This window comes from Mobula birostris, chromosome 14 (genome assembly GCF_030028105.1).
Source record: "Mobula birostris isolate sMobBir1 chromosome 14, sMobBir1.hap1, whole genome shotgun sequence".
Taxonomy (NCBI): Eukaryota; Metazoa; Chordata; class Chondrichthyes; order Myliobatiformes; family Myliobatidae; genus Mobula; species Mobula birostris.
In genome coordinates, this window is record NC_092383.1 from 80,872,781 (window position 1) to 80,897,772 (window position 24,992).

General features: G+C 43.2%; 1 protein-coding gene across 4 annotated transcripts in view; it reads right to left on the reverse strand.

Moving 5' to 3' along the window:
* LOC140210011 (cyclin-dependent kinase 18-like) overlaps window positions 1-24,992 on the reverse strand; it is a 126,927-nt gene that overhangs the window by 78,936 nt on the left and 22,999 nt on the right. For 3 of the 4 annotated variants that reach the window (XR_011889124.1, XR_011889123.1, XM_072278740.1), the window contains exon 2: window positions 4,564-4,711. Coding sequence is in view for 2 of the 4 variants with exons in the window: in XM_072278740.1 (XP_072134841.1) it covers window positions 4,564-4,681 (118 nt within the window). In the remaining 2 variants the exon portion in view is untranslated. Of the gene's footprint in view, window positions 1-4,563; window positions 4,712-6,612; window positions 6,697-24,992 lie in introns of those variants that run through there. The other variant, XM_072278741.1, reaches the window with a different exon arrangement.

Below are 24,992 nucleotides of genomic sequence, written 5' to 3' on the forward strand. Positions count from 1 at the left end.
TCAGTAATATTTGTGTAATATTGTAAATATATTGTTGATTAAGCATCCTTTGATAGTTACATAATGCATTGCAGGGTATATGTAACAGTACGTAAATGGCATACGTCACCACGTGATACTTGCACATCTCACTTAAAGTAAACACGAAGCTAGATTTGCATTTCAGACCCTCATCTTTTCCTTTCAATTAGTTTAATCTTTTAGAATTACAAAACATAACAGAGACCATATAGTGTGTTGAGCCTGCTTCATCATTCAGCGAGGTCATGGCTGATTTGATTTTCATCAGCTTCTCTCTTCCTGCTTGCATCCTGTAAGCCTCTATGGGCCAAGATCTGCCTTTCTCAGCCTGAGAGAATAAATCAGCCTTCATAGCTCTCTTAGTTCAAGAGCTCTTCAAAGAGCAGATAGCCTTACACATCGGTGTTTGAAACCAACAACCCCTTATTGTGAAGACAAGAGACTCTGCAGATGTTGGAAACCCAGAGTAAAACACAAAATACTGGTGGAACTCAACAGGCCGGGCAGCATCTATTGAAAGAATAGGCAGTCAATGATTTGGGCTAAGACCTTCATTGGGCAGCATCTATGAAAAAGAATAAAAAGTTGACATTTTCAGCCGAGACTTTTCATCAGGTGTGTGGGAAGAAACTGGGGCACCTGAAGGGAACCCAGTCAGTCATGGGGAGAACGTACAAACTCCTTACAGTGGCAGAAAGCAAACCCTGACCTTATGCTAACCACCGCACTACCTTGCCTCCCCTGTCTCTGAGCATTTAAGAGAGAAGGTGCTGGAGTGGAGAACCTGAGAATAATTTTGGCAATGCTATTCCTCAGAGAACATTTCTGTTGCTCCAGCAACAATCCCAACAACAGTACAGGCCAAACAGCATGGCAGCCCAAATACCCTTAATGCCCCTGCCCTTTCTCAATCTATCGGCGTGTTACCCCACACTCTTTAATCTCAACTGAAATCGAGTAAAAGTGAGGGAGAGAGCGTGTCCCCATAAAGCATGAGTGTGTGGTACTCTGCCCTTTTCTACTTCCCTGCGCTCAGCTACCACTATTTTCCAGCATATAAAATACACAAAAGGCCAACTAGGCAGTAGTAATGGCACCACACATCAAAGTTGCTGGTGAACGCAGCAGGCCAGGCAGCATCTCTAGGAAGAGGTGCAGTCGACATTTCAGGCCGAGACCCTTCATCAGGACTAACTGAAGGAAGAGTGAGTAAGGGATTTGAAAGTTGGAGGGGGGCGGGGAGATCCAAAATGATAGGAGAAGACAGGAGGGGGAGGGATGGAGCCAAGAGCTGGACAGGTGATTGGCAAAAGGGGATACGAGAGGATCATGGGACAGGAGGTCCAGGAAGAAAGACGGGGGGCGGGGGGGGGGGACCCAGAGGATGTGCAAGAGGTATATTCAGAGGGACAGAGGGAGAAAAAGGAGAGTGAGAGAAAGAATGTGTGCATAAAAATAAGTAACAGGGGGGAGGTGGGGCCTAGCGGAAGTTAGAGAAGTCGATGTTCATGCCATCAGGTTGGAGGCTACCCAGACGGAATATAAGGTGTTGTTCCTCCAACCTGAGTGTGGCTTCATCTTTACAGTAGAGGAGGCCGTGGATAGACATGTCAGAATGGGAATGGGATGTGGAATTAAAATGTGTGGCCACTGGGAGATCCGGCTTTCTCTGGCGGACAGAGCGTAGATGTTCAGCAAAGCGGTCTCCCAGTCTGCGTCGGGTCTTGCCAATATATAAAAGGTCACATCGGGAGCACCGGACGCAGTATATCACCCCAGTCGACTCACAGGTGAAGTGTCGCCTCACCTGGAAGGACTGTTTGGGGCCCTGAATGGTGGTAAGGGAGGAAGTGTAAGGGCATGTGTAGCACTTGTTCCGCTTACACGGATAAGTGCCAGGAGGGAGATCAGTGGGGAGGGATGGGGAGGATGAATGGACAAGGGAGTTGTGTAAGGAGCGATCCCTACAGAATGCAGAGAGAGGGGGGGGAGGGAAAGATGTGCTTAGTGGTGGGATCCCGTTGGAGGTGGCGGAAGTTATGGAGAATAATATGTTGGACCCGGAGGCTGGTGGGGTGGTAGGTGAGGACCAGGGGAACCCTATTCCTAGTGGGGTGGCGGGAGGATGGAGTGAGAGCAGATGTACGTGAAATGGGGGAGATGTGTTTAAGAGCAGAGTTGGTAGTGGAGGAAGGGTCTCGGCCTGAAATGTCGACTGCACCTCTTCCTAGAGATGCTGCCTGGCCTGCTGCGTTCACCAGCAACTTTGATGTCTGTTGCTTGAATTTCCAGCATCTGCAGAATTCCTGTTGTTTTAGTAGTAATGGCACTCTGTGATTGAAAATCGCTGCTGTATGTGTTTATTTTATACGATCCAATGTTTCAGAGTGTGCAAGGCACTTCTATAAGGTCCCAGTCTCATCTAGCATTCCATTCAAGCAATCAATTTGCCAAACAATTCAATCCCATAGCACTTAGGATAAACAAGCCATTACATTTCCAGGACACGGACCTTAAATAATGTTTAAATGATGCTGTATAAAACTGTAGGAAACATAATGTCACTGGCTTGAATCCAATTGTTGTGCTTCATTATTTCCACACTCTTCACGCCAAGCTTCAACACCATTGTCTGTGAGTTGAGTGCTTTAATTGTATTTTGTGAAGGTACACGCAGACTGTGACAGTAACTGCAGCTGCCTGGAGGCTACGTAGGCGCTGGATAACTACAAAATTGAGCAGGAGTGACACATGGGTTCAAGAGAGCTGTTAGTGTGTAGCATTTGGACAAATAACACTCAGAAAATATTGTTTTGTGAATGTTGACACAAGAGATGCAGTTAACAATAACCGTTTACTGTACGTTAATTAGATGTCATCCAGGGCGTGGTGAATTTTACGATTAATATTGCCTTATATTAGCACAGAACATCCCTTTACTCTGCATTTATAAAACAATATAATTAAAGCAGGCTAGTCAGGAGAAAACTCAATTCAGAAAAAGCATTTACTCACCCAACAGATGATGGAAATCTTTATCAATCTGCTCTGATAAACTGTAGATTTAAACAACTTTCAAATGGGGAGATTTTTGGTTGACTTGAGGTATTAAGGCACGACAAGGGGGGGAAGGCAGATAAATGCAGTACAGGTCACCCACTGTTGATTCAGAGCACGACGAGGGATGAATACCCTTCTCTTCATAATTTTATTCTTACCTTTTCTGTAGGTAGAACACATGCTGGGTTCTGGATATAAGAGTGTTAATTTGTCTCTCTCTCTCCCCCCCACCTCTCTCTCTCTCATTCACTCACTCTCTCTCTATCTCTCTCTCTCCACACACATTTCCCAGCTGTTTGATCTAGACTCCTGTCACCCCCTAAGCTATTCGATCATGTTCACCTCACAAATCATGAAGGTAGAACACGTGCTGGGTTGTGGATATGAGTGTTAATTTGTTCATTTCTCTCTCTCTCTCTCACACTCTCTCTCTGTCTCTCTCTTTCTCTCTGTCTCTGTTTCTCTCTCTCTCTCCCTCCCCCTTCATCCTTCTTCTCTCCTCCACTCTCTTCTATGTCTGTCTCTCTTCTCTCTCTATCTATGTCTCTGTCTCTGTCTGTCTGTATCTCTCTCTCTCTCTCTCTCTCTCTCTCTCTCTCTGTGAACAAGCATTGAATAAAAAAAGTCAGCTTCAGCTGGTTCTTTGTTGGGCTTACTCATCTTTTTGTATGCATGATTGAGTGTAGATCTAGTCAGCATCTGGGACGTCAAATACAACAGCAAAGTGCTTGGTGGACTATTCACTTAAATACATATTACCCATTATTTTGGATAAAAGATCAAATCTCATCAAGTGGATCACCACTAGAAAGATGCTTTATGGTCAGCCAATATACACTCAGTGGCCGCCTTATTAGGTACCCCTATACACCTGCTCATTAATGCAAATATCTAACCAGCCAATCGTGTGGCAGCAATTCAATACTTAAAAGTACGTAGATGTGGTCAAGAGGTTCAGTTGTTGTTCAGACTAAACATCAGAAGGAGTAGGAATGTGATCTAAGTGACTTTGACTGTGGAATGATTGTTGGTGCCAGATGGGGTGGTTTGAGTATCTCACAGAAACTGCTGATTGCCTGCTGTTTTCATGCACAACAGTCAATAGAGTTTACAAAAAACAAAAAGACATCCAGTGAGCAGCAATTCCGTGGACAAAAGCACCTAGTTAATGAGAGAGATCAAAAGAGAATGGCCAGGCTGGTTCAAGCTGACAAGAAGGTGACCATAACTCATACAACCACACATTATGACAGTGGTGTGCAGAAGGGTATCTCTGAATGCACAACACGTCAAACCTTGAAGTAGATGGGCATCAGCAGCAGTCGACCATCTTGTGGGCACTCCGCTAGGTATAGGAGGTACCTAATAAACTGACCACTGACTGTAGATCTACCAGGATCAGTCATAATCCTACAGTATGACAGACAGTCAGCCAGTTACATCGATCTACAATCTATCTAACAGTGTACTCAGGTTACTCACTATCATTCTTCCTGTTGTTTATCTGGTTAGTGATCTGTTCCTGAAATTCGGCAAGCGACTCCTCGATGGTTTCTGTTCTGTGGGCCGACAGTGAGAATCGACGCTTAAACTTCTTCATTTTATTTATTCCTTCTTCCAATCTATGCGGCTGCAAAAAAAAACAAAGAAACCGTGTCAGCTGAAGCAACCCTTCCCCACAACCAGAATAAGAATGAGCAGTAGATCATGTGGCCCGATAAACCTAATTCTTTTATTAGTTTCACTAAGAATACTTCTTCAGGCATATGGTGTGTTGGCCTTCATTAGTTGGGGAATTGAGATCAAGAGCCGGTGAGGTAATATTGCAGCTCTATAAAACTCTTCTCAGACCATATTTGGAATATTGTGCTCAGTTCTGGTTGCCTCATTATAGGAAGGATGTGGAAGCTATTCGTTAGTCCTGACGAAGGGTCTCAGCCTGAAATGTCAACTGTACCTCTTCCTAGAGATGCTGCCTGGCCTGCTGCGTTCACCAGCAACTTTGATGTACATGGCTTATACAAGGGGTTGAGCTTTAACGTGTTGGAGGAAAGTATAGGCAGGATGTCAGAGGCAAGCAATAAGTGCATGGAACGTGCTGCCATGAGTGGTTGTAGAGGCAGATACATGTTTTTTCTCTTTGGAGAGAAGGAGGATGAGAGGTGATTTGATAGAAGTGTGTAAGATGATAAGTGGCGTAAATAGAGTGGACAGTCTTTTCCCCAGGTTGGAAATGGCTAAAACAAGAAGCCAGAGTGGTAAATGCATGGAATATTAGGTACTTTAGGGACATTTAAGAGACTCTTAGATAGGAACATGGATGGAAGAAAAATAGAGGGCTATATGGAAGGAAAAGATTAGGTTGCTCTTGGAGTAGCTTGCCAGTGAAACATCATGGGCAAACTGGCCTGTACTGGACTGTACTGTTCAATGTTTTGTTCTCTATACAAAGGTATATCGGTCTATGTTACTTTCTCTCTCCTTACAAGATGGTTCTCATGCTTAATATCGACCTTGATGGCAAGTTTTTCCATTCTGATGACACAGATGACAGGACCAAAACTTTACACAGTGTTCCAGACGTTTTGGCATCAAAGTCTTTTGTTACTCTTACAATGCTAACATCATTTTTAATCGAGGCAACCAGGTTATTTGATTTCCTGATTGCTTAGTTTATTAACCATTTGCAACACTGGAAGACAAACCTCAAAATTCTTCTGAATGCCAATGCTTAACGAGCTTTTATCATTGAAAAGTATACTGCATTTCTAGTTTTTCTAACAAAATGGATCGTGATTATTTTCTAACAAATAGTCGTGATTTGTTCTTGCAAAGAAGGTGGTGCAGGAAATGAAACAGCCTGACAGAAGTATACAAAAACACAAGAACACTAGAAAATAAAAACAGGAATAAGCCACCTGACCCCTCAAGCCTTCCCCGTCGTTCACTATGATTATGGCTTACCTGCCCCAAATAGGGCTGCACAGTAGGATAGTGGTTAGTACAACACATTACAGTGCAAGCTACAGTATTGGGTTCGATTCCCATCGTTCTTTATAAGGAGTTTGTTCATTTGCCCCATGACTGCATAGGTCTCCTCCAGGTGCTCCAGTTTCTCCCTCATTTCAAGGACATACGGTTAGGTTTGGTAAGTTTTGGACAAACTATGCATGGCCACACTTGTAAGCTGCCCAGCACGATCCTCGCTGATTTGATTTGATGCAAATGACACATTTTACTATATATTTCAATGTCCACCTGAGAAATAATACCAATCTTTAATCTTTCTCTTTATCTTTACCGCAAACCTCAACTCCTCTTCTCTGCCAATTGTCCAAAGCTCTCCACTTCCTTATCTTCAAAAATTTATCTACTTTCTCTTTAAATACATCTAACGATTTGGATTCCACAACCAGCCAAGGGATAGAATTCCAGACAGTCACCACGCTCTACAAAAAGCAATATCTATACACCTCCATTGGAGATGGCCCAGTCCATCATGGGCAAAGCCCGCCCAACCATTGAACGCACCTACACGAAGTGCTGTTGCAGGAAAGCAGCATCCATCATCAGAGACCCCCACCAACCAGGACACGCTCCTGTTGATAGACGACTCCCTTTAGGTGAGTGTACTCTGCTGGGTCAATCTTTGGTTCACTACTCCTGTCAGGAACCGTAGCGAAGTCTTAATCCAAACGCAAAGCTGCAGGTACAAGTTTAGCCTGGAGCGATAACTTTAATAATAAACAATGGGGGTGGGAGCTGATACTCAACAGAACAAGATAACAGAAGGCTAGGAGCAACCGGTTAAGATTAGCTGGTTCGAATGAGTGAACAAGGATAGTGGCTGAGAGCTGGGTTTAAATAGGCTGCAGGTGATGAGTTGGAAACAAGTGGCAGGTGGGTGAATACTGGGAGGTACCTGCCTGTGCAGACCTGACAGGCATAGGTTAAAGATCTGGTTGATAGACCGTAAAACAAAGAACAGGAATAAAAGCAGAAAATACTGGAAATTTTTACTGACCAGGCTGCATCTGTGGATGAAAGAACAAGGTTAGCTATTCAGACTTATGACCAATGCTGCAACTGTGCATTGGTGGAGATGTGAGTGATTGATTGTAGATGGGATCAATCAAATGGCCTGTTACATACCGTATGGTGTACAGCTCTTGAGACCCCATATTCCATAGAAAGTTGCTGCTATGTGCAGACGAGCAGAAACTGTCAAATACTTATAGTATACATTTACTCACTCATTATTCTCTTCCAGAACATTCTGTCATATAAGCATCAAAGGCATGACAATGTAGACCAGAAGAATGGTGTCTCATCAGAGGTGTCAACCTTTAAATTAAGTGAGGATATTGCTTCCCTCTCTGGAAACCTTTACAGGAGGGTAGATCATTGTTAGTATTTAAAGGGGAAGCTAGAAATTTCTTTAAAAGATCAGGGGAAAGGATTTGAGGACGGAAAACTCAGCCACTTTGAGCGGAGGGGCAGGCTCGAAGGGCTGGGTAACCTAATCCTGCTCCTTTCTTAAACACAGTCCTGATGAAGGGCCTCGGCCTCAAATATCAACTGTTTATTACTCTCTCTCTGGGTGCTGCCTGACCTGCTGAGTTCCTCCAGCATTCTGTGCAGGTTACCCTGCTCCTATCTGCTTCCCTTCTCTCCAGTGCTTCGTGAAGATACGCCACCTGAAGCAAAGTCACGAGGTCCCACAATGAGCATCAGTCCCTCGAGCTGCAATTCCCGAATAGATGATCTAGTTATTCGTCACGTTGCTGCTTGGAAGGGAGTTTGCTGTGTTCAGCTTGGTTGCCATATTTCCCTGTATTATATTAGTGACCAAAAGAGTTCATCCACTTTTGAACATCGTGAGGTTCAAGTTTATTGTCATTCAACAGCATACATGTACACCGCCGAACAAAACAAAGTTCCGCCAGACCAAGTGGAACAACACAGTGCATATAACTCACACACAACACCTACAGTGGTCATACCACAAATAAATTAACAGCTAGTAACGTATTTTCCAGAAAATTGATGTTTGGCTTTAGCATGCATTTGCGACACAAGTTAGGAAGTACACAGTGTAACGCCACTGGTGCTTCATAAGTGATGAGACCTGGGTAGTGGTAGGGAATTCAGTACTTTCACAGCCTGAAGAAAGAAGCTGTTCCCCATCCTAACAGCCCTTGGCCTAATGCTGCCTTCAGCCTAATGGTAAGGGATTAAAGAGATTGTGGGATGGATTGGAAGGATCATTAACAATGTTAAGGGTTCTGTGTACCCAGCGCTCCTGATAAATATTTTGGATGGGTGGAAGAGAGGCCCCGACGATCCTCACAGCAGATCCCAAGGTCATGAAAGCTTCCTTTCTTTAAACAGGGACATTCTTGTTCTCTGTTACACCCTGGCAACACAAAGGAGAAGGAGTATAAATCAGCAACTTCCGGATCACAGCTGCTGGTAAAAGGTTTTGATTTACAATTATGTGCTTTCATAGCTGGAGTATCAGACCATTAGCATGTGACCTTGGCAAAGTTTAACACTGTCTAAAACATCGACACAATCATAACATTTGTTACCGATTTGAAAAAGAGAAGTGAAGGCACTGTATCACAAGGTATTTAAAGGAATTTATTTCCAGGAAAGTGGGAGAATGAGGGGAGATTTAATGGAGGAACAGTATTCAAAGCTGTGAGGGATGGATAGGGTAAACGCAAATAGTCTTTTTCCACTGAGGTTGGGTGAGACTAGAGCTAGAGGTCATAAGTTAAGGGTGAAAGGGTAAAAATATTTAAGGGGGATCTGAGGGAAAACATAGTCACTCAGAAGGTGGTACAAGTGTGGAGTGGGCTGTCAGCAGAAGTGGTGGATATGGGTTTGACTGCAACTTTTAAGAGAAGTTTGGTTAAGTACATGGATGGCAGAGGTATGGAGGGGTATTGTCCGGGTGCAGGTTGATGTGACTTGGTAAAATAACATTTTGGCACAGACTAAATGGACCCAAAAGGCTTGTTTCAGAGCTGTAGTACTCTATAACCATGCTTAATAAAGAGACAATTCACATGACATTACTTCAAGAAGCAACAATGTTTAGCAAAATACAAAAAGACTTGGATTTCTATTGTGCTTTTCCTATCTTCTTTAAGGCATCCCAAAGCATTGTTAAGCCATTTAGGCATAATCGCTGTTGAAATAAGATAACCAATTTGAACACAGCATGCTCCCACAAGCAACAGTTCAACAATGCCTGTACGATCTACTTTTGCACTATTATTGCACATAAGTATTGGCAAAGCATCAGGGTTAGCTTCCCCCAATTTTCTTCAAAGTAGTGCCATTATCCAGCTGAAAGAGCAGATGGGGTCTCGGTTTAGCATCTTATCTGAATGACGTACCTCCAGTAATATGGTATACCCGGGACTGAAAGCTATGACTTCTTAGCTCATCACCATCATAGAAAAAAAGTTCCAAGTTCTGGACACCAAACCCAAAAGAATGGAGAGATTGAAAGGAGTGAATTGATTGAAGGATGATTTGAAGAACAGAAGGAAGGTTTTGAAGAACTGAAGGAAAGCAGAAATCCTTAAAGAAGGGCTAAAATTTTTTTTAAAATGCTGGAAACACTCAAATGGTCAGACCACATCTGTGAAAAGAGAAACAAAGTTACCATTTCATTTCAGAATCGGAATCAGAATCAGGTTTAATATCACTGGCATCTATCATGAAATGTGTTGTATTGCAGCAGCGGTACAATACAAAACATAAAATACCATGAATTACCATTATAAATATGCACGTAAAATTAAATTAAATAATTAGTGCAAAAAGAGAGCCAAAAACTAGACAGGTGGTGTTCACAGGTTGATTCATTGTCCGTTCAGAAATCCGATGGAGAGGTAGAAGCTGTTCCTAAAACACTGAGTGTGTGGCTTTCAGTACCTGTGCCTGCTCTCTGATAGTAGTTCAGGATGATGAGGGTTGTTAGTAATGGAAGCCACCTTTTTTAAGGCAAAGCCTTTGAAGATCTGAGACCTTTTATCAGCATTTTCTGCTTTCATTTCCTATTTCCAGCATCTGCAGTTATGGTGGAAGTTCCACAGCCTCTAAGACTGAAGGCAAGGCCACCAATAATATGGAAGAAAGAAGGGATAGGAGGAATTCTGTGAGCTTGTGTGAGTTCTGGAAATAGGGTAGCATGGCGTTATTTGAGGCCTCATGATGCTGTTGGGAATTCCGTATTTAGCTAATATTTGAGTAATCTTGTATATATATTGGTTGGTTGGTTAAGCATTATTGTCATTTAAATAATTCATTACAAATTATATGTATAAATGTGTGAATTGCATATGTCATCCTGCTACCAACGTGCACACGCGCACCTCGCTTAAAGTGAACATGAAGTTAGACCCGTAGTCCCAGACTCCCGTGTCTTTCTTTGAATTAGTTTAATGTTTTGAAGTTACAAAACGTAACAGATGCTATGAGCATAAGCTGGGGAAACTGACATTGCAACACGAGGGAACAATAATGGGAGATGCTTAGTGTTCCATTGAGAGGACACAAGGAAGTTCTGCCAATGACATCACACCTCTGTTAAGACAGCCTGTCAGTGAACAACTTACAGTTATTCAATTTCAAGTTTATTGTCATCTGACGGTACGTATATACAACCAAACAAGAGAACATTCCTCTGGAACACATATACCTGAATCACCCACAGTGCATAAAACAAAATATGACCACAAGCAAGTTAATAAAATATAATTCAAGATACTTGTACTATGCAGCAGAGGTAAGATGTAAACAACTCACTATTCTACTGACAAGACCTCGGGGGTGGCAGGGCATTCATTAGTCCCACAGCCTGAGGGAAGAGGCTCAAGTTATTTCACAAAGTACAGATGTTCCAAGGTCTGATGGATGGTGCTGTTTTTCTCTACTCCTACACATTCTTACATTTCATCTTGCAAGAGTCCCTAATGGAGATTGTAGACCATAGAACTTAGAACATTACAACAGAGTACAGGCCCTTCAGCCCACAATTTTAACCTACTCCAAGTTCAATCTAACCCTTCCCTCCTACATAGCCCTCCATTGTTCAATATCAAATCTTGCAAAACGCACCAAACGCACCTGTGGAGGAGGAGAAGATGGCGGCGCGACGCAGCACACACGGCCTCTCCAGTGAATGATATCTGTAATCTGTCAAGTAGGGGACCGTCTACAATTCTGATTTGATGGAAACAGATGTGGGAGTACGGAGGAACATCTGGAGAAACTTCTGAAAATTCCGCTTCGCTGCCGCTGCTACTGTGTGGTAACCGGAATCTCCGGAGCAGAAGGCCCCGAATCCTTGGGTTTGCTTGTTTTGGCGGCCGGGGCTAGGTCGAAGGCGCTCGGGAGACTGTATCGGAGGGGCTGGTCAGAGGCTCGAAGTTTTCGGACAGGCGGACTCGGTGTCTGCTGTGGTCGGCTGCTTCCAAGGCATCGGCAGTTGTCGATGCCTTGGAGGTTTATGGCAGGGAGCTTCTCTCTTTTGCCGCCTGCTATCAAGGACTCGGGAGTCTATTGGGGACTCGGGAGTCGATCAGGACTTGAGACTTTTTTTTACCAGGCCCATGGTCTGTTCTTTATCAAATTATGGTATTGTTTTGCACTGCTGTAACTATATGTTATAATTATGTGGTTCTGTCAGTTGTTAGTCTTTGGTTTGTCCTGTTTTCTGTGATATCACTCTGGAGGAACATTGTATCATTTCTTAATGCATGTATGCATTCCTAAATGACAATAAAAGAGGACTGTGTTCTCATTATCTAGAAAGAAGAATGGAGTAGTCTAAAAAATGTAGGTAAAATATGTAAAACATGTAGATGAGAACATAAAAAAGAGAAAATCTGCAGATACTGAAAATACAAGCTACACACAGAATGCTGGAGGAACTCAGCAGGCCAGGCAACATCTATGGAAAAGAGTAAACAGCCAATGTTTCGGGACGAGGGCCCTCAGCAGGTCTTTTTTTCTGCTGAAGGGTCTCAGCCCAAAATGTCGACTGTACTTTTTTTTTCCATCTATGCTGCCTGGCTTGCTGAATTCCTCCAGAATTTTGAGTGTGTTGCTTAGATGAGAACATAGCAGGGATTAGAAATAGCTCAGCCTTGGGAGGTCATCACCTTTTAAAATGATTCTGCAGAAGGGAGAGGTCATATTCAATAGCAATTAATTTGTTCGTATCAACAACACTAGTTTTCAGAATCAGTTAATATACGGCAGAATTATAGTAAAATAACATTTGTGGATGAATTCTGGCTTCTCTGGACCTGGTATTTCATAGGTAACAATTTTCTCATCAGTCAGTTTTCTTGCATCTTCATGTTGAATACAGCACGGGATCTGGAACTGTTGTGGTTGCCATGGGTTTTAGTGGTCAGTGGGAGAGCGAGGAAGAGACAGAGCTATCATTTGTCTGACAGGAGCGAGATCAAACAGCCACCACTGATTTCATTAAAAGCAAAGAAAGGGCACTTTGCAGCACTGTTAGCAGAATCCATTTGCAGGAAATATTTTTTGCATCCTCGAAACATCTGTTGGATGCTAGAAGAGGCTTTGATCGCCCGCACGAAAAGCCAGTGCAGGTTAGTGAAGAGAATCCACTTGAAATGCTAGCCTGCACTTCTCTTTTCTGAAGCTGATCATATATTCTCAACAACTTTATTTTCATTTCAGAGCAACTTTGGTCTGTATGATTTATCCCACTTTTCGATTCTATTCTCTGAACTCTGGGTGTTGAAATCCGTTGGCATCAGTTTATCAGAGAATCTGTCTTAGGGCCAGCACATATAGTGTAAGACCAAACACAGAAGAGGCTCAGCATGTCATCTAAACCTTTGCCAAAACAGATGTAGATACACAGTGGAGAGTATCCTAACTGGTTGCATCATGGCCTGGTATGGAAACAACAATGCCCAGGAACATAAAAGTCTACCTACTGTAAAGTGATGGATGCAGCCACAGTCATCACAGGCAAAGCCCTCCTCACCAATGAGTACATTTACATCGATCACTGTCACAAGAAAGCAACAGCCACCATCCAGGCCATGGTCTCTTCTCACTATTATCATCCAGCAGGAGGTACAAGAGCCTTAGGTCCCACACCGCTAGGTTCAGGAACAGTTATTACACTACAACTATCAGGATCCTGAACCGGTGTGGATAACTTCACACTCACCTCAACTCTGAACTGATTCCACAACCTACAGATGTACTTTCAAGGGCTCCACAATTCATGTTCTCAGTACTATTTATTTTTTATTTGTACAATTTGACTTCTTTTAACCACTGGCTGTTTCTCAGTCTTCGTTCATCTATAATTTTTCATAAATTCTAATGTATTTCTTTATTTTCCTGCAAATACCTGCAAGAAAATGAATCTAAAGGTAGTATATGTACTTTGACAATAAACTTACTTTAACGTTGACTTCCTTCAGTCTGTCTATCCCTCTCTCATTACTCTATTAAGGTTATCTTTAAAAGCTAATTCTGATTTTTTTCTTTTATTTCCCATCCTGAACTCTTCCCAACATCCTTTGTTTGGTAATGCATCCTTAAGGTGCTGCTTCAGTTACAATTGCTGATAGCCTTTCTGAACCAGCGCAACAGGAATGCAGAATATTCTAGAGAGTCACAAAAGATACAAGGAAAGGAATTGTCGGAGTTTTTCAGTCACAACACCGACAGTTCCTTTTCTGCCACAGATGCAGCTTGACCTGCTAGGTTTCTCCAGGAGATTGGTTGTTGCTCTCCAGTCTGCAGGAGGAAGTCAGTGGGCCGAGAGGGAAAAAAGGAATTGTTGACTTCTGATTTGTAACCCTGCATCTTGACTGGTGCAGGGTTTCGACTCGAAAAGCTGATAGTTCCTTTCGTCCTACAAATGCTGCCCAACCCGGAGTTCCTTCAGCAGAGAAGTTGTTGCGGAGAGAATATTCTGTCCTTCAAGTCGGCTTTAGCATTCTCATATCATAAGTGTTCAGTCAGTACCTTAACTTCATCCACGCACACTGGCTCACTGGGACAGAGTTCCAGATTTCTTCTACTGCTTGTATGAAATGGCTTCTGGCATTCCAGCTTTAGTTTTAAGGCTTTTTTGAAAGGCATTTGTGGATTATGAGCATGCTTGCAAGGTGTTCTCACAATCTTATTGCCATCCCTAGCTACCTTAAAGGTCTTCCCGCAATACCGCTGGGTGGAGAATTCCTGGATTTAGACAAGGAGGGTCTGACATTGTATTTTCCAGTCAGGATGGCGTGAGTTACTGAGGAAAAAATTACACATCCTTCTGCTCCCATATTACCTTATCCCGAGTTGCTTCAGGTCATGAATTTTGGGGATATTGTCAATATAGTGTCCATTTCTTCCACAGTGTATTCCAGTTCAATGCCAGCTTTAGTAAGCAGAAACTCCTGGGACAGAATTCTTGATGCCACCGTCCTTGAAGGAAGCAAGCTGACATTCCACCTTATGCAAAGCTGACTGCAAATTCTCAGCTGAGTGAGTTTATGTTTTGGGTCCCTTTTTATTTCTAAATAAGGAGGTGACTGGCATCATAATTGAAAGTACGAACATTTGAGGGAAAGTTGCTCTGAGATGGGTGTTGAATTACCCCAATAGAAAATAATAATTCAACTGCCTTCTTTAATCCCAGATGGATTCCTGGCCAGCAACAGGAAGTTGGTGGCCCAGTGTCTGCAAGTTAGAAAAGTCAGGGCTAAGGACTGGAGGCCTGGAGGCCTAAAGGCAGCCTGTTCTGGGGCTGGACGCCTGTGAGTGTGAGAGTGGATGGGTGGGAAGGGAGCCCACTTTACTATTGTCTTATTTTGTTGTTATTGCTGCTTGTATTGTTCTGCTGAACATTGTTGGCATGCTATGTCAGTAACAGAATGTGTGGTGACATTTTTGCAGCTGGCCCCCAGCACGTCTTGGGTGTTAAGACAAACAAAGCATTTCACTGTATGCTTTGATGTACATGTGATAAATAAATCTGAATCTGAATCCCTTCTCCAGGTGTTACCAGTATAAAAGGAGATTTCAGTAGAAAAGGAGATATAAAAGGAGGAGGAGGAGAAGATGGCGGCGTGACACAGCGCATGTGGCCGCTCCGGAATGATATCTGTATTCATTAAGTAGGGCACCATGCACAATTCTGATTTGATGGAGACAGATGTGAGAGCGCAGAGGAACATCTGGAGAAATTTCTGAAATGCCTGCTTCGCTGCCACTGGTACTGTGTGGTCCGGAATCTGCGGAGGAGGAGGCCTCTGAGTCCTTGGCTTTGCTAGTTTTGGCGGCTGGGATGAGGTCGAAGACGCTCGGCAGAGGATGACACTCGGGAGGCTGTATCGGAGCGGCTGGTCGGAGGCTTGAAGTTTTCAGACGGACTCAGTCAGCTGTGGTCGGGTGTTTCCAATGCATTGGCAGTTGTCAGTTGTTGGTGCCTGGAGGTTTATGGCAGGTGAGTTTCTCCCTTTTTGCCGCCTGCTATCGGGTACTATAGGAGTCGATCGGGACTGGAGACTTTTTTTTTTACCATGGCCCATGGTCTGTTCTTTATCAAATTATGATATTGTTTGGCACTGCTGTAACTATATGTTATAATTATGTGGTTTTTTCAGTGTTAGTCTTTGGTTTGTCCTGTTTTTGTGTGATATCACTCTGGAGGAACACTGAATCTTTTCTTAATGCATGTACACATTTCTAAATGACAATAAACGAGGACTGAGTGTCCTCATAATCTAATCAAATCTAAAGTTTGCTGCGAAAGGGTCAAGAAGGAAGCCCATGACATTCTCCAGGGGAAATCCCCGAGGTCGCACTGCCTGATGGTGACCTGGCACTTAACTTACCAATACTATGAATCAGTGCCTTTGGCATTAGCCAATGGCTAATTTGAAGCTTAACCATAAGGAGAGGTTGGATGAACTTGGAATGCAACCTCTGGAGTGATGGAGTTGGAGGAGAGATTTGATAATAGTTTATAAAATTATCAGTGACATAGATAGGGCAGTCAGATTCAAAGTACATTTATTATTAATGTATGTATGCATTATATAAACCCGAGATTCATCTTCCCACAGACAGCCACAAAGTAAATCATGGATCCGCCTCAAAGAAAAATATCAACTCACCCCAACGCAAAAAAAAAACAAATCGCACAAATGGTGAAAAAAAAACAAACAAAAAACACGGAATACAAAACACTAACCCACAAAGTCACCATCAAAAGAGTCCAGAGGTATTCAGTTCAACTCATTTCAGTTTAGAGCAGTGCTGTGTCATTCATTTTCTGCAGGCCACCTTGATCAAAATAGTACAAATTAACAACAACAAAAGGAACAACCAGAAACCAGAAACACATCATAACGTGAACTAAAGAGTGCAATCCAAAAATCACGTCGATTAAACCTTGCCCAAGTCCCAAGACTCAGGCACCATTTTCCGACAGCATCGATGGGGAGAGGGACCATTCAAACATAGGGACTTTCCTCCAAGAAGCAGCAAGCAAGAGGGAGAGAGAGAGCGAGAGCAAGAGCCTATCAAATGCAGACACCTTCTTCCAGCAGCAGAGAGCAAGAGGCTGGTAGACAGCACTGAACACCCACTTGCCTCTGCTGTCACCTCAATGATTTCAATCTTTCATGACGCATTAATCGGCAAAATCGGCAAGATCAACAAGAAATGTTGATCATGAACTCACACCCTGTCTCCAGGCTTCTTGGCCTTGAGGCCGCATGCTTCGCTCGAAGCCTCCCTGAACACCCTCGAAGACAGCAAAGAGCCAGATAGCTCAATCATCCTAAAAATACGACATCAAAATATAGACCCGAGGCTCCAACAGTAGCAGAACCACATTTGAAAGAAAAGGAAGATGTAAAAGAAGTGAAAGAAGTAGTTTTGTGAACCATCTGAAGGATGTTGGCCTTGGTCGCGTTATTCTCTGGCACCATCTTTTTCCAGAAGCCAAAGTGATTGACCATGTAGTGAAGTGCATTATATTCCATCTGCTACTTCTTTGCCATTCCTCCAATCTATCTAATTCCTTCTGAGGGCACGCTGATTCATTAACACTATCTGCCCCTCCACGTATTTTCATACGTCAGCAAACCTGTTCTCAAAGCCATCAATTCCTCCATCCAAATCACTGATATACAACGTGAAGAGAAGCTGTCCCAACACCAACTCCTGCAGCACACCAAAGGTCACTGGCAGCCAAAAGACCTCCTTTAATGCCACTCTTTGCCTCCTGCCAGTCAGCCAATCTTCTTCTATCCATGTTAGTTCCTTTCCTGTAATGCTATGGGCTCTTACCTTGTTAAGCAGCCTCATGTGCAGCACCTTGTCAAAGGCCTTCTGAAAATCCAAAGAAACAACATTCACTGGGTCTCCTTTGACTATCTTGCCTGTTATTTCCTCAAAGATTTCCAACAAATTTGTCAGGCAAGATGTCCCCTTTAGAAAACCATGCTGACTTTGGCCTATATTATCATATGCCTCCAAGAAGCCTGATACATTATCCTTACTAATAGACTCCGATATCTTTCCAACCACCGAAGTCAGGCTAAAAGGTCTATCATTTCCTTTCTTCTTCCTCCCTCCCTTCTTAAAGAGTGGAGTGACATTTGCAATTTTCCAGTCCTCAGGAATCATTCCCGAATCCAGTGATTCTTGAAGGATCATTACTATTGCCTTCATAATCTCTTCAGCAACCGCTTTCAGAACCCTGGGGTGTAGTCCATGTGGTCCAGGTGACTTATCTACCTTCAGGCTTTTCAGCTTCCCAAACACTTTCTCCCTAGTAATAGCAACCACACTCACTCTGCCCTCTGACACTCACACATTTCTGGCATTCTGCTAGCGTTGTCTACAGTGAAGAATGAGGCAAAATACTTATGAAATTCCTCTGGCATTTTTTTGTGCCCCATTACTACCTCTCCATTCTCATTTTACAATGGTCTAATATCCATTCTCTCCTTTCTTTTATTCTTTATAATTATGAAGAAACACTTTTTATTCTCTTTTATATTAATGGCTAGATTACTTTCATACTTTATTTTTTCTCTCTTTATGGATTTTTTAGTTGCCTTCTGTTGGTTTTAAAAAGCTTCTCAATCCTTCACCTTCCAATAATTGTTACTCTATTATATGCCCTGAAAAGGGAAGTCAAAGACAGCATAAAAGCAAAAGAGATTTCTCTTTCCAGCCCTGATGCCTCGTCACTCCTTTAGAATAATTTTTCATCTTTGGGGTGTATCTTTCCTGCACCTTCTGAATCTCCTCCATAAACACCAGCCAATGTTGTTTCGCTGTCATTCCTGCTAGTGTTCCCTTCCAAACAACTTTGGTCAGCTCCTCTCTCAAGCTTCTGTAATTCCCTTTACTCCACTGTAAAACTGATACATTTGATTTTATCTTCTCCTTCTCAAACGGCAGGATGAATTCTATCTTACTATGATCACTGCCTCCAAAGGGTTCTTTTACCTTAAACTTCCTAATCAAACCTGGTTCATTGCAGAACACCCAGTCCAGAATTGCCATTTCCCTAATGGGCTCAACCACAAGCTGCTCTAAAGAGCTATTTCATAGACAATCTACAAATTCCCTCCCTTGGGATCCAGCACCAACCAAATGTTTCCAATCTACCTGTATATTAAAATCCCTCGGATTATCGCAGCATTGTCCTTTTTACTTGCTTTTTCTATCTCCTTTTGTAATTTGTTGCCCATGTCCTTCAAAGGTCAAAGTAAATGCATTGTCAAAGTACACATATGTCACCATATACAATCTTGACATTCATTTTCTGGCAGGCATTTTCAATAAATCCATAATAGAATAATAACCATAATAGAATCAATTAAAGGCCACATCAGCTTTGGTGTTCAACCAGTGTGCAAAAGACAACAAATTCTGCAAATACAAAAAGAAAGAAATAATAATAATAAATAAATAAGCAATGAAGATCGAGACCATGAGATGAAGAGTCCTTGAAAGTGAGTCCATAGGTTGTGGGAACATTTCAATGATAAGGCAAGTGAAGTTATCCCCTTTGGTTCAAGAGCCCGATGGTTGAGGGCTAATAACTGTTCCTGAACCTGGTGGTATGAGTCCTGATACTCCTGTACCTTCTTCTGAATGGTAGCATTGAGAAGAGAGCATGAGGTTTGCTGATGATGGATGCTGCTTTCCTGTGACAATACTTTGTGTAATTGTGCTCAATTGTAGGGAGGGCTTTGCCCGTGATGGACTGGGCCATGTCCACTACTTTTCAGGATTGCCCTTTCAATAGCATTGGTGTTTCCATACCACTACACATCTATAGAGGTTTGTCCAAGTTTTTGTCGCAAACTCCTAAGGAAGTACTTTCACCATAATTGCTCTTTCGTGCTGGGCCCAGGACAGGTCCTCCAAGATGATATCACCGAGGAAATTAAAGTTGCTGACCCTCTTCATCTCTAATCCTCTGATGAGGACTGGCTCATAGACCTCTAATTTCCTCCTCCTGAAGTCAATAATAAACTCCTTGCTAACATTGAGTGACAGGTTGTTGTTATGGCACCACTTGACCAGATCTTCCATCTCCTTCCTGTATGCTGATCTGTCACCACCTTTGATTCAACCTACGGCCGTGGTGTTGTCAGCATAATTGAATATGGCATTGGAGCTGTGCTTAGCCACACAGTCATAAGTGTAAAGCGAGCAGAGCAGAGCAGGAGGCTAAGCACACAGAGTTCTGGTGCATCAGTGCTGATGCAGAATGGAGATTGTGGAGGAGATGTTGCCAACCGAACTGATTGGGGTCTGCAAGTGAGGAAATCAAAGATCCAATTGCACAAGGAGGTATTGAGGCCAAGGTTTTGAAGCTAATTGATTTGTTTTGAGAGGATAATGGTATTGAATGCTGTGTAAAAGTCAATAAGGAGCATCCTGATACATGCATCTTTGCTGTCCATACGTTCTTGGATTGAGTGAAGAGCCAGTGAGATGGCATCTGCTGTGAACCTGTTGCTCCAGTAGGCAAATTGGAGTGGATCCAAGTCGCTTCTCAGGCAGGGGTTGATGTGTTTCATCACCAACCTCTCACAACATTTCATCACGCTGGATGTAAGTGCTACTGGACGATAGCCATTGAAGCAGGTTACCACGTTCTCGTTTGGCACCGCTATAAGTCAAGACTGTTTGAAGCAGGTAGGTACTTCGGACTGCTAAAGAGTCAGAATCAGAATCACGTTTATTATCGCCGGCATGTGTCATGAAATTTGTTAACTTTACAGCATCAGTTCAATACAATACATAATATAGAAGATTAAATAAATAAATTACAGAATATGTATATTGGATATTAAAAATCATGCAAAAACAGAAATAAGATATATATTGAAAAAGTGAGGTGGTGTTCACGGGTTCAATGTCCCTTTAGGAATCAGGTGGCAGAGGGGAAGAAGCTGCTCCTAAATCACTGACTGTGTGCCTTCAGGCTTCTGTACCACCTCCCTGATGGTATCAATGAGAAAAAGGCACGCCCTGGGTGCTGGGGGTCCTTAATAATGGACACTGCTCCTTGAAGATGTCCTGGGTACTTTGTAGGCTAGTACCCAAGATGGAGCTGACTAAATTGACAACCCTCTGCAGCTTCTTTCGATCATGTGCAGTTGCCCCCACCCCCATACCAGACAGTGATTCAGCCTGTCAGAATGCTCTCCACAGTACATCTGTAGAAGTTTTTGAGTGCTCTTGTTGACATACCAAATCTCTTCAAACTCCTAATGAAGTATAGTCACGGCCTTGCCTTCTTTATAGCTGCATCGCTATGTTGGGACTAGATTAGCTCCTCGGAGATCTTGACACCCAGGAACTTGAAACTGTTCACTCTCTCCACTTCTGATCCCTCTGTGAGGATTGGTATGTGTTCTTTCGTCTTACCCTTCCTGAAGTCCACAATCAGCTCTTTCATCTTACTGATGCTGCGTGCAAGGTTGTTGCTGTGACACCACTCAACTAGTTGGTATATCTCACTCGTGTACACCCTCTCGTCTCCATCTGAGATTCCACCACCAAATTTATAGATGGTATTTGAGCTGTTTCTAGCCAGACAGTCATGGGTATATAGGGAGTAGAGCAGTGGGCTAAGCACACACCCCTGAGGTGCAACAATGTTGATCATCAGCGAGGAGGAGATATTATCACCAATCAGCACAGAATGTGGTCTTCCAATTGCAGAGGGAGGTACAGAGGCCCAGGTTCTGTAACTTCTCAATCAGGATTGTGGGAATGATGGTGTTAAATGCTGAGCTATAGTTGATGAACGGCACCCTGATGTAGGTGTTTGTATCATCCAGGTGGTGGTGGGCCACTTGAAGAGCCATTGAGATTGTGTCTGCCATTGACCTATTGTGGCAATAACGAAATTACAATGGGTCCAGGTCCTAGCTGAGGCAGAAATTCAGTCTAGTCATGACCAACCTCTCAAAGCATATCATCGCTGTAGATATGAGTGCTTCTGGTCAATAGTCATTAAGGCAGCTCACATTATTCTTCCCAGGTATATAATTGAAGCAAGAGGTTTAATATCTCAGCGAACACTCCAGCCAGTCGATCAGTACAGTATTTGGCCAGATACCCCATCTGGGCCAAATGTTTTTCATGGATTCACCCTCCTGAAGGCTGCTCACGCATTGGCCTCACAGGATCATCAGGGGCTGTGGGAGTTCGTGTTAGTTCCTCCATGTTTTGATGGTCAAAGCGAGCATAGAAGGCACTGAGCTCATCTGGACCACCCAGTTGTCACCCATGTTGCTTAATTTAACTTTATAAGAGGTGATAGCATTCAAGCCCTGCCACATCTATCGAGCATCCTTTGTTGATTCAAGTTTAGTCCAGAATTGCCACTCCACCCGTGAAATGGCTTTCCAGAGATCGAACTTGGATCTCTGGTAACTTTCTTGGTCACCAGACTTGAATGTCTCTGATCTGGCCCTCAGCAGATTGCAGAACTCATGGTTCATCCAAGGCCTCTTGTTGGAGAATACTCTGAATGGTTTTCTGGGTACACACTCATCTAGAGCTGTTTTAACAAAGTCCATGACAACCACAGTGTATTCATTCAGATCTGCAGACGAGTTCTTCAACACGGTCCAGTCCAGTGACTCGCAGCAATCCGCTGGCCGCTCCTCTGCCTCCTGCAACCTCTTCTTTGTTATTATAACCTCTGGAGCTTTGCTATTTAGCCTCTGCCCATATATAGGTGGGAGAAGGACAGCCAAGTGATCGGATTTACCAAAATGTGGTAAATGCAGTCCTAGCTGCTGTTCGGAGGCCTGTATACAACTCCCAGAAGGGTCTTTGTACCCTTGTGGTTTCTTAACTCTTCCCACTAGGATTCTATATCTTCTGATCCTATGTCACCTCTTTCCAAGGATTTAATTTCATTTTTTTACCAATAGAGCCTGCCCCCCTCTACCTACCTGCCTGTGCTTTCAACACAATATGAATCCCTGGATGTTAAGCTCTCATCTATGAACTTCTTTCAACTGCTGACTCAGCGATGGCCACAACATCATACCCTCCAATCTCTAACTGCACCACAAGATCATTTACCTTATTCCATTTACTGCATGCCTTCAAATGTAATACCTTCAAGTCCTGTGTTCATCACCCTTTTTGATTTTGTCCCCCATTATACGTTAACTCATCCCACTGATTGCAATTTTGGCCTATAATCTACCTATCCTTCCTCACAGCCTCACAACACGCGATATCTAGTTGTACACCAACTGCCCCACCCTTGGTTCTGTTGCTCTGGTTCCCATCCTCCTGTCAAACTAGTTTAAACCCTCCCCAACAGCTCTAACAAACCTGCCCACAAGTCTATTGCTTCTCCTGGAGTTCAGGTGTAAGCTGACCATTTTGTACAGGTCATACCTACCCCAGAGGATATCCCAATTAACCCAAAAATCTGAAACCCTATCCCCTGCACCAATTCCTTAGTTACGCATTCATCTGCCAAATCATCCTATTCTTACCCTCAATGGCATGTGGCTCACACAGCAAACCAGAGATTACTTTTCAGCTTGCTGCCTAACTCCCTAAATCCTCTCTTCAGGACCTCCTCCCTTTTCCTACCTATATCATTAGTACCAATATTTCCATGACTTCTGGCTGTTCACTCTCCCTCTTTAGAATGCCATGGACCTGATCCAAGACATCCCAGATCCTAGCACCTGGGAAGCAACATACCATCTGGGTATCTCCTTCACATCCACAGAATCAGCTTTCTGCTCCTCCAATTATGAAACCCCTATCACCACTGCACTCCTCTTCCCCTTTCCCTCTGAGCCACTGAGCCAGACTCAGTGCCTGAGACCTGGTCACTGCAGCTTCCCCCTGGTAGGTAGTCCTCCCCCAACAGTATCCAAAGCGGTATACTTATTATTGTGGTGAATGGTCACAGGAGTACTTTGCATTGGCTGCTATCCCCTTTGACTCTCCTGACAGTCACTCAGGTACCTGCCTCTTGCAACTTAAGAGTGACTGCCTCCCTATTGCTCCTACCTATCACCTCCTCATTTTCCTGTACGAGCCGAAGGTCATCCAGCTGCAGCTCCAGTTCCTTAACACAGTCTCTAGAGAGCAGCAGCTTGATGCATTTCATACAGATATAGTTATCAGGCATGTGGCCAAGTGGTTAAGGCATTGGACTAGTGACCTGAAAGTCGTGAGTTCGAGCCCCAGCCAAGGGAATGTGTTGTGTCCTTGAGCAAGGCACTTAATCACACATTGCTCTGCGATGACACTGGTGCCAAGCTGTATGGGTCCTAATGCCCTTCCCTTGGACAACATTGCATGGAGAGGGGAGACTTGCAGCATGGGCAACTGCTGGTCTTCCATACAACCTTGCCCAGGCCTGTGCCCTGGAGAGTGAAGACTTTCCAGGCACAGATCCATGGTCTTGCAAGACTAACAGATGCCCTAAAGGTTATCAGGGAAACTGAAGGTCTCCCAAATTTCACACATCCCACACAAGGAACATACCACTACCTCCTGATCAATTTGCAATGCACTAACTATGAAATAATACCAAAGAAATATAGTAGAACTTACTTACTTACTGAGAACCTCTGCCCAAGCCTGTTGAGCCAAAGCCAGACCACTCTAACACTGGCCCACTCCAACAAAGGCCACTTCACTTACACCTCCTTTCTTTTTATTGGCTCCGTGCTGACTTCAGCCAAAAGGAAGCTGAAAGGTCCCAAGATCTTGTAAAACAGCGTGCTATGCTTTCAAAGAATGACTTCATGTGCTGATTTCAGCCCATCAAAATTTTTTTATTGCATCATTTTAAAGTGTGCATTTCCTCAGCTCTGATTTTTCTTTGGTTAAATTATCTTTGTTTTCTAAACTTTGCAAAACACTTTCAAGCACACATCTTTGACTTCCCAGACATATTGTGCTTCAGCACGTTGTGAATTAGCTTCCCTCTCACATTCTTCGTCTGTCCTGATGGAATCTTTTGCACATTGATGAATGAGGTTACATAGAAACAGTTAGCAATGCCAAATTTAACTTTAGAAAATCTCAGTGCTTTTGTTATTTTTGGGCTGCCTTTCGTATAAAACAGTTGTCATGTCAACCCATATAATATTGATCTGTCTAACTCCAATCTGGACTGTACATAACTTCAGACTATGTACTTAGTCCAATCTCCCCGTTTGGCTCATTTGCCTTAAGACTACTGTACTGTGTGTGTTATCTACCCTTCTGACTCCTTCCGTTCAGCTCATGAACCAGCCAGCTAAACCCTAATCACTAAAGTTTGCAACACTATGAACACTTTGCACTAAAATTGATATTTTTTG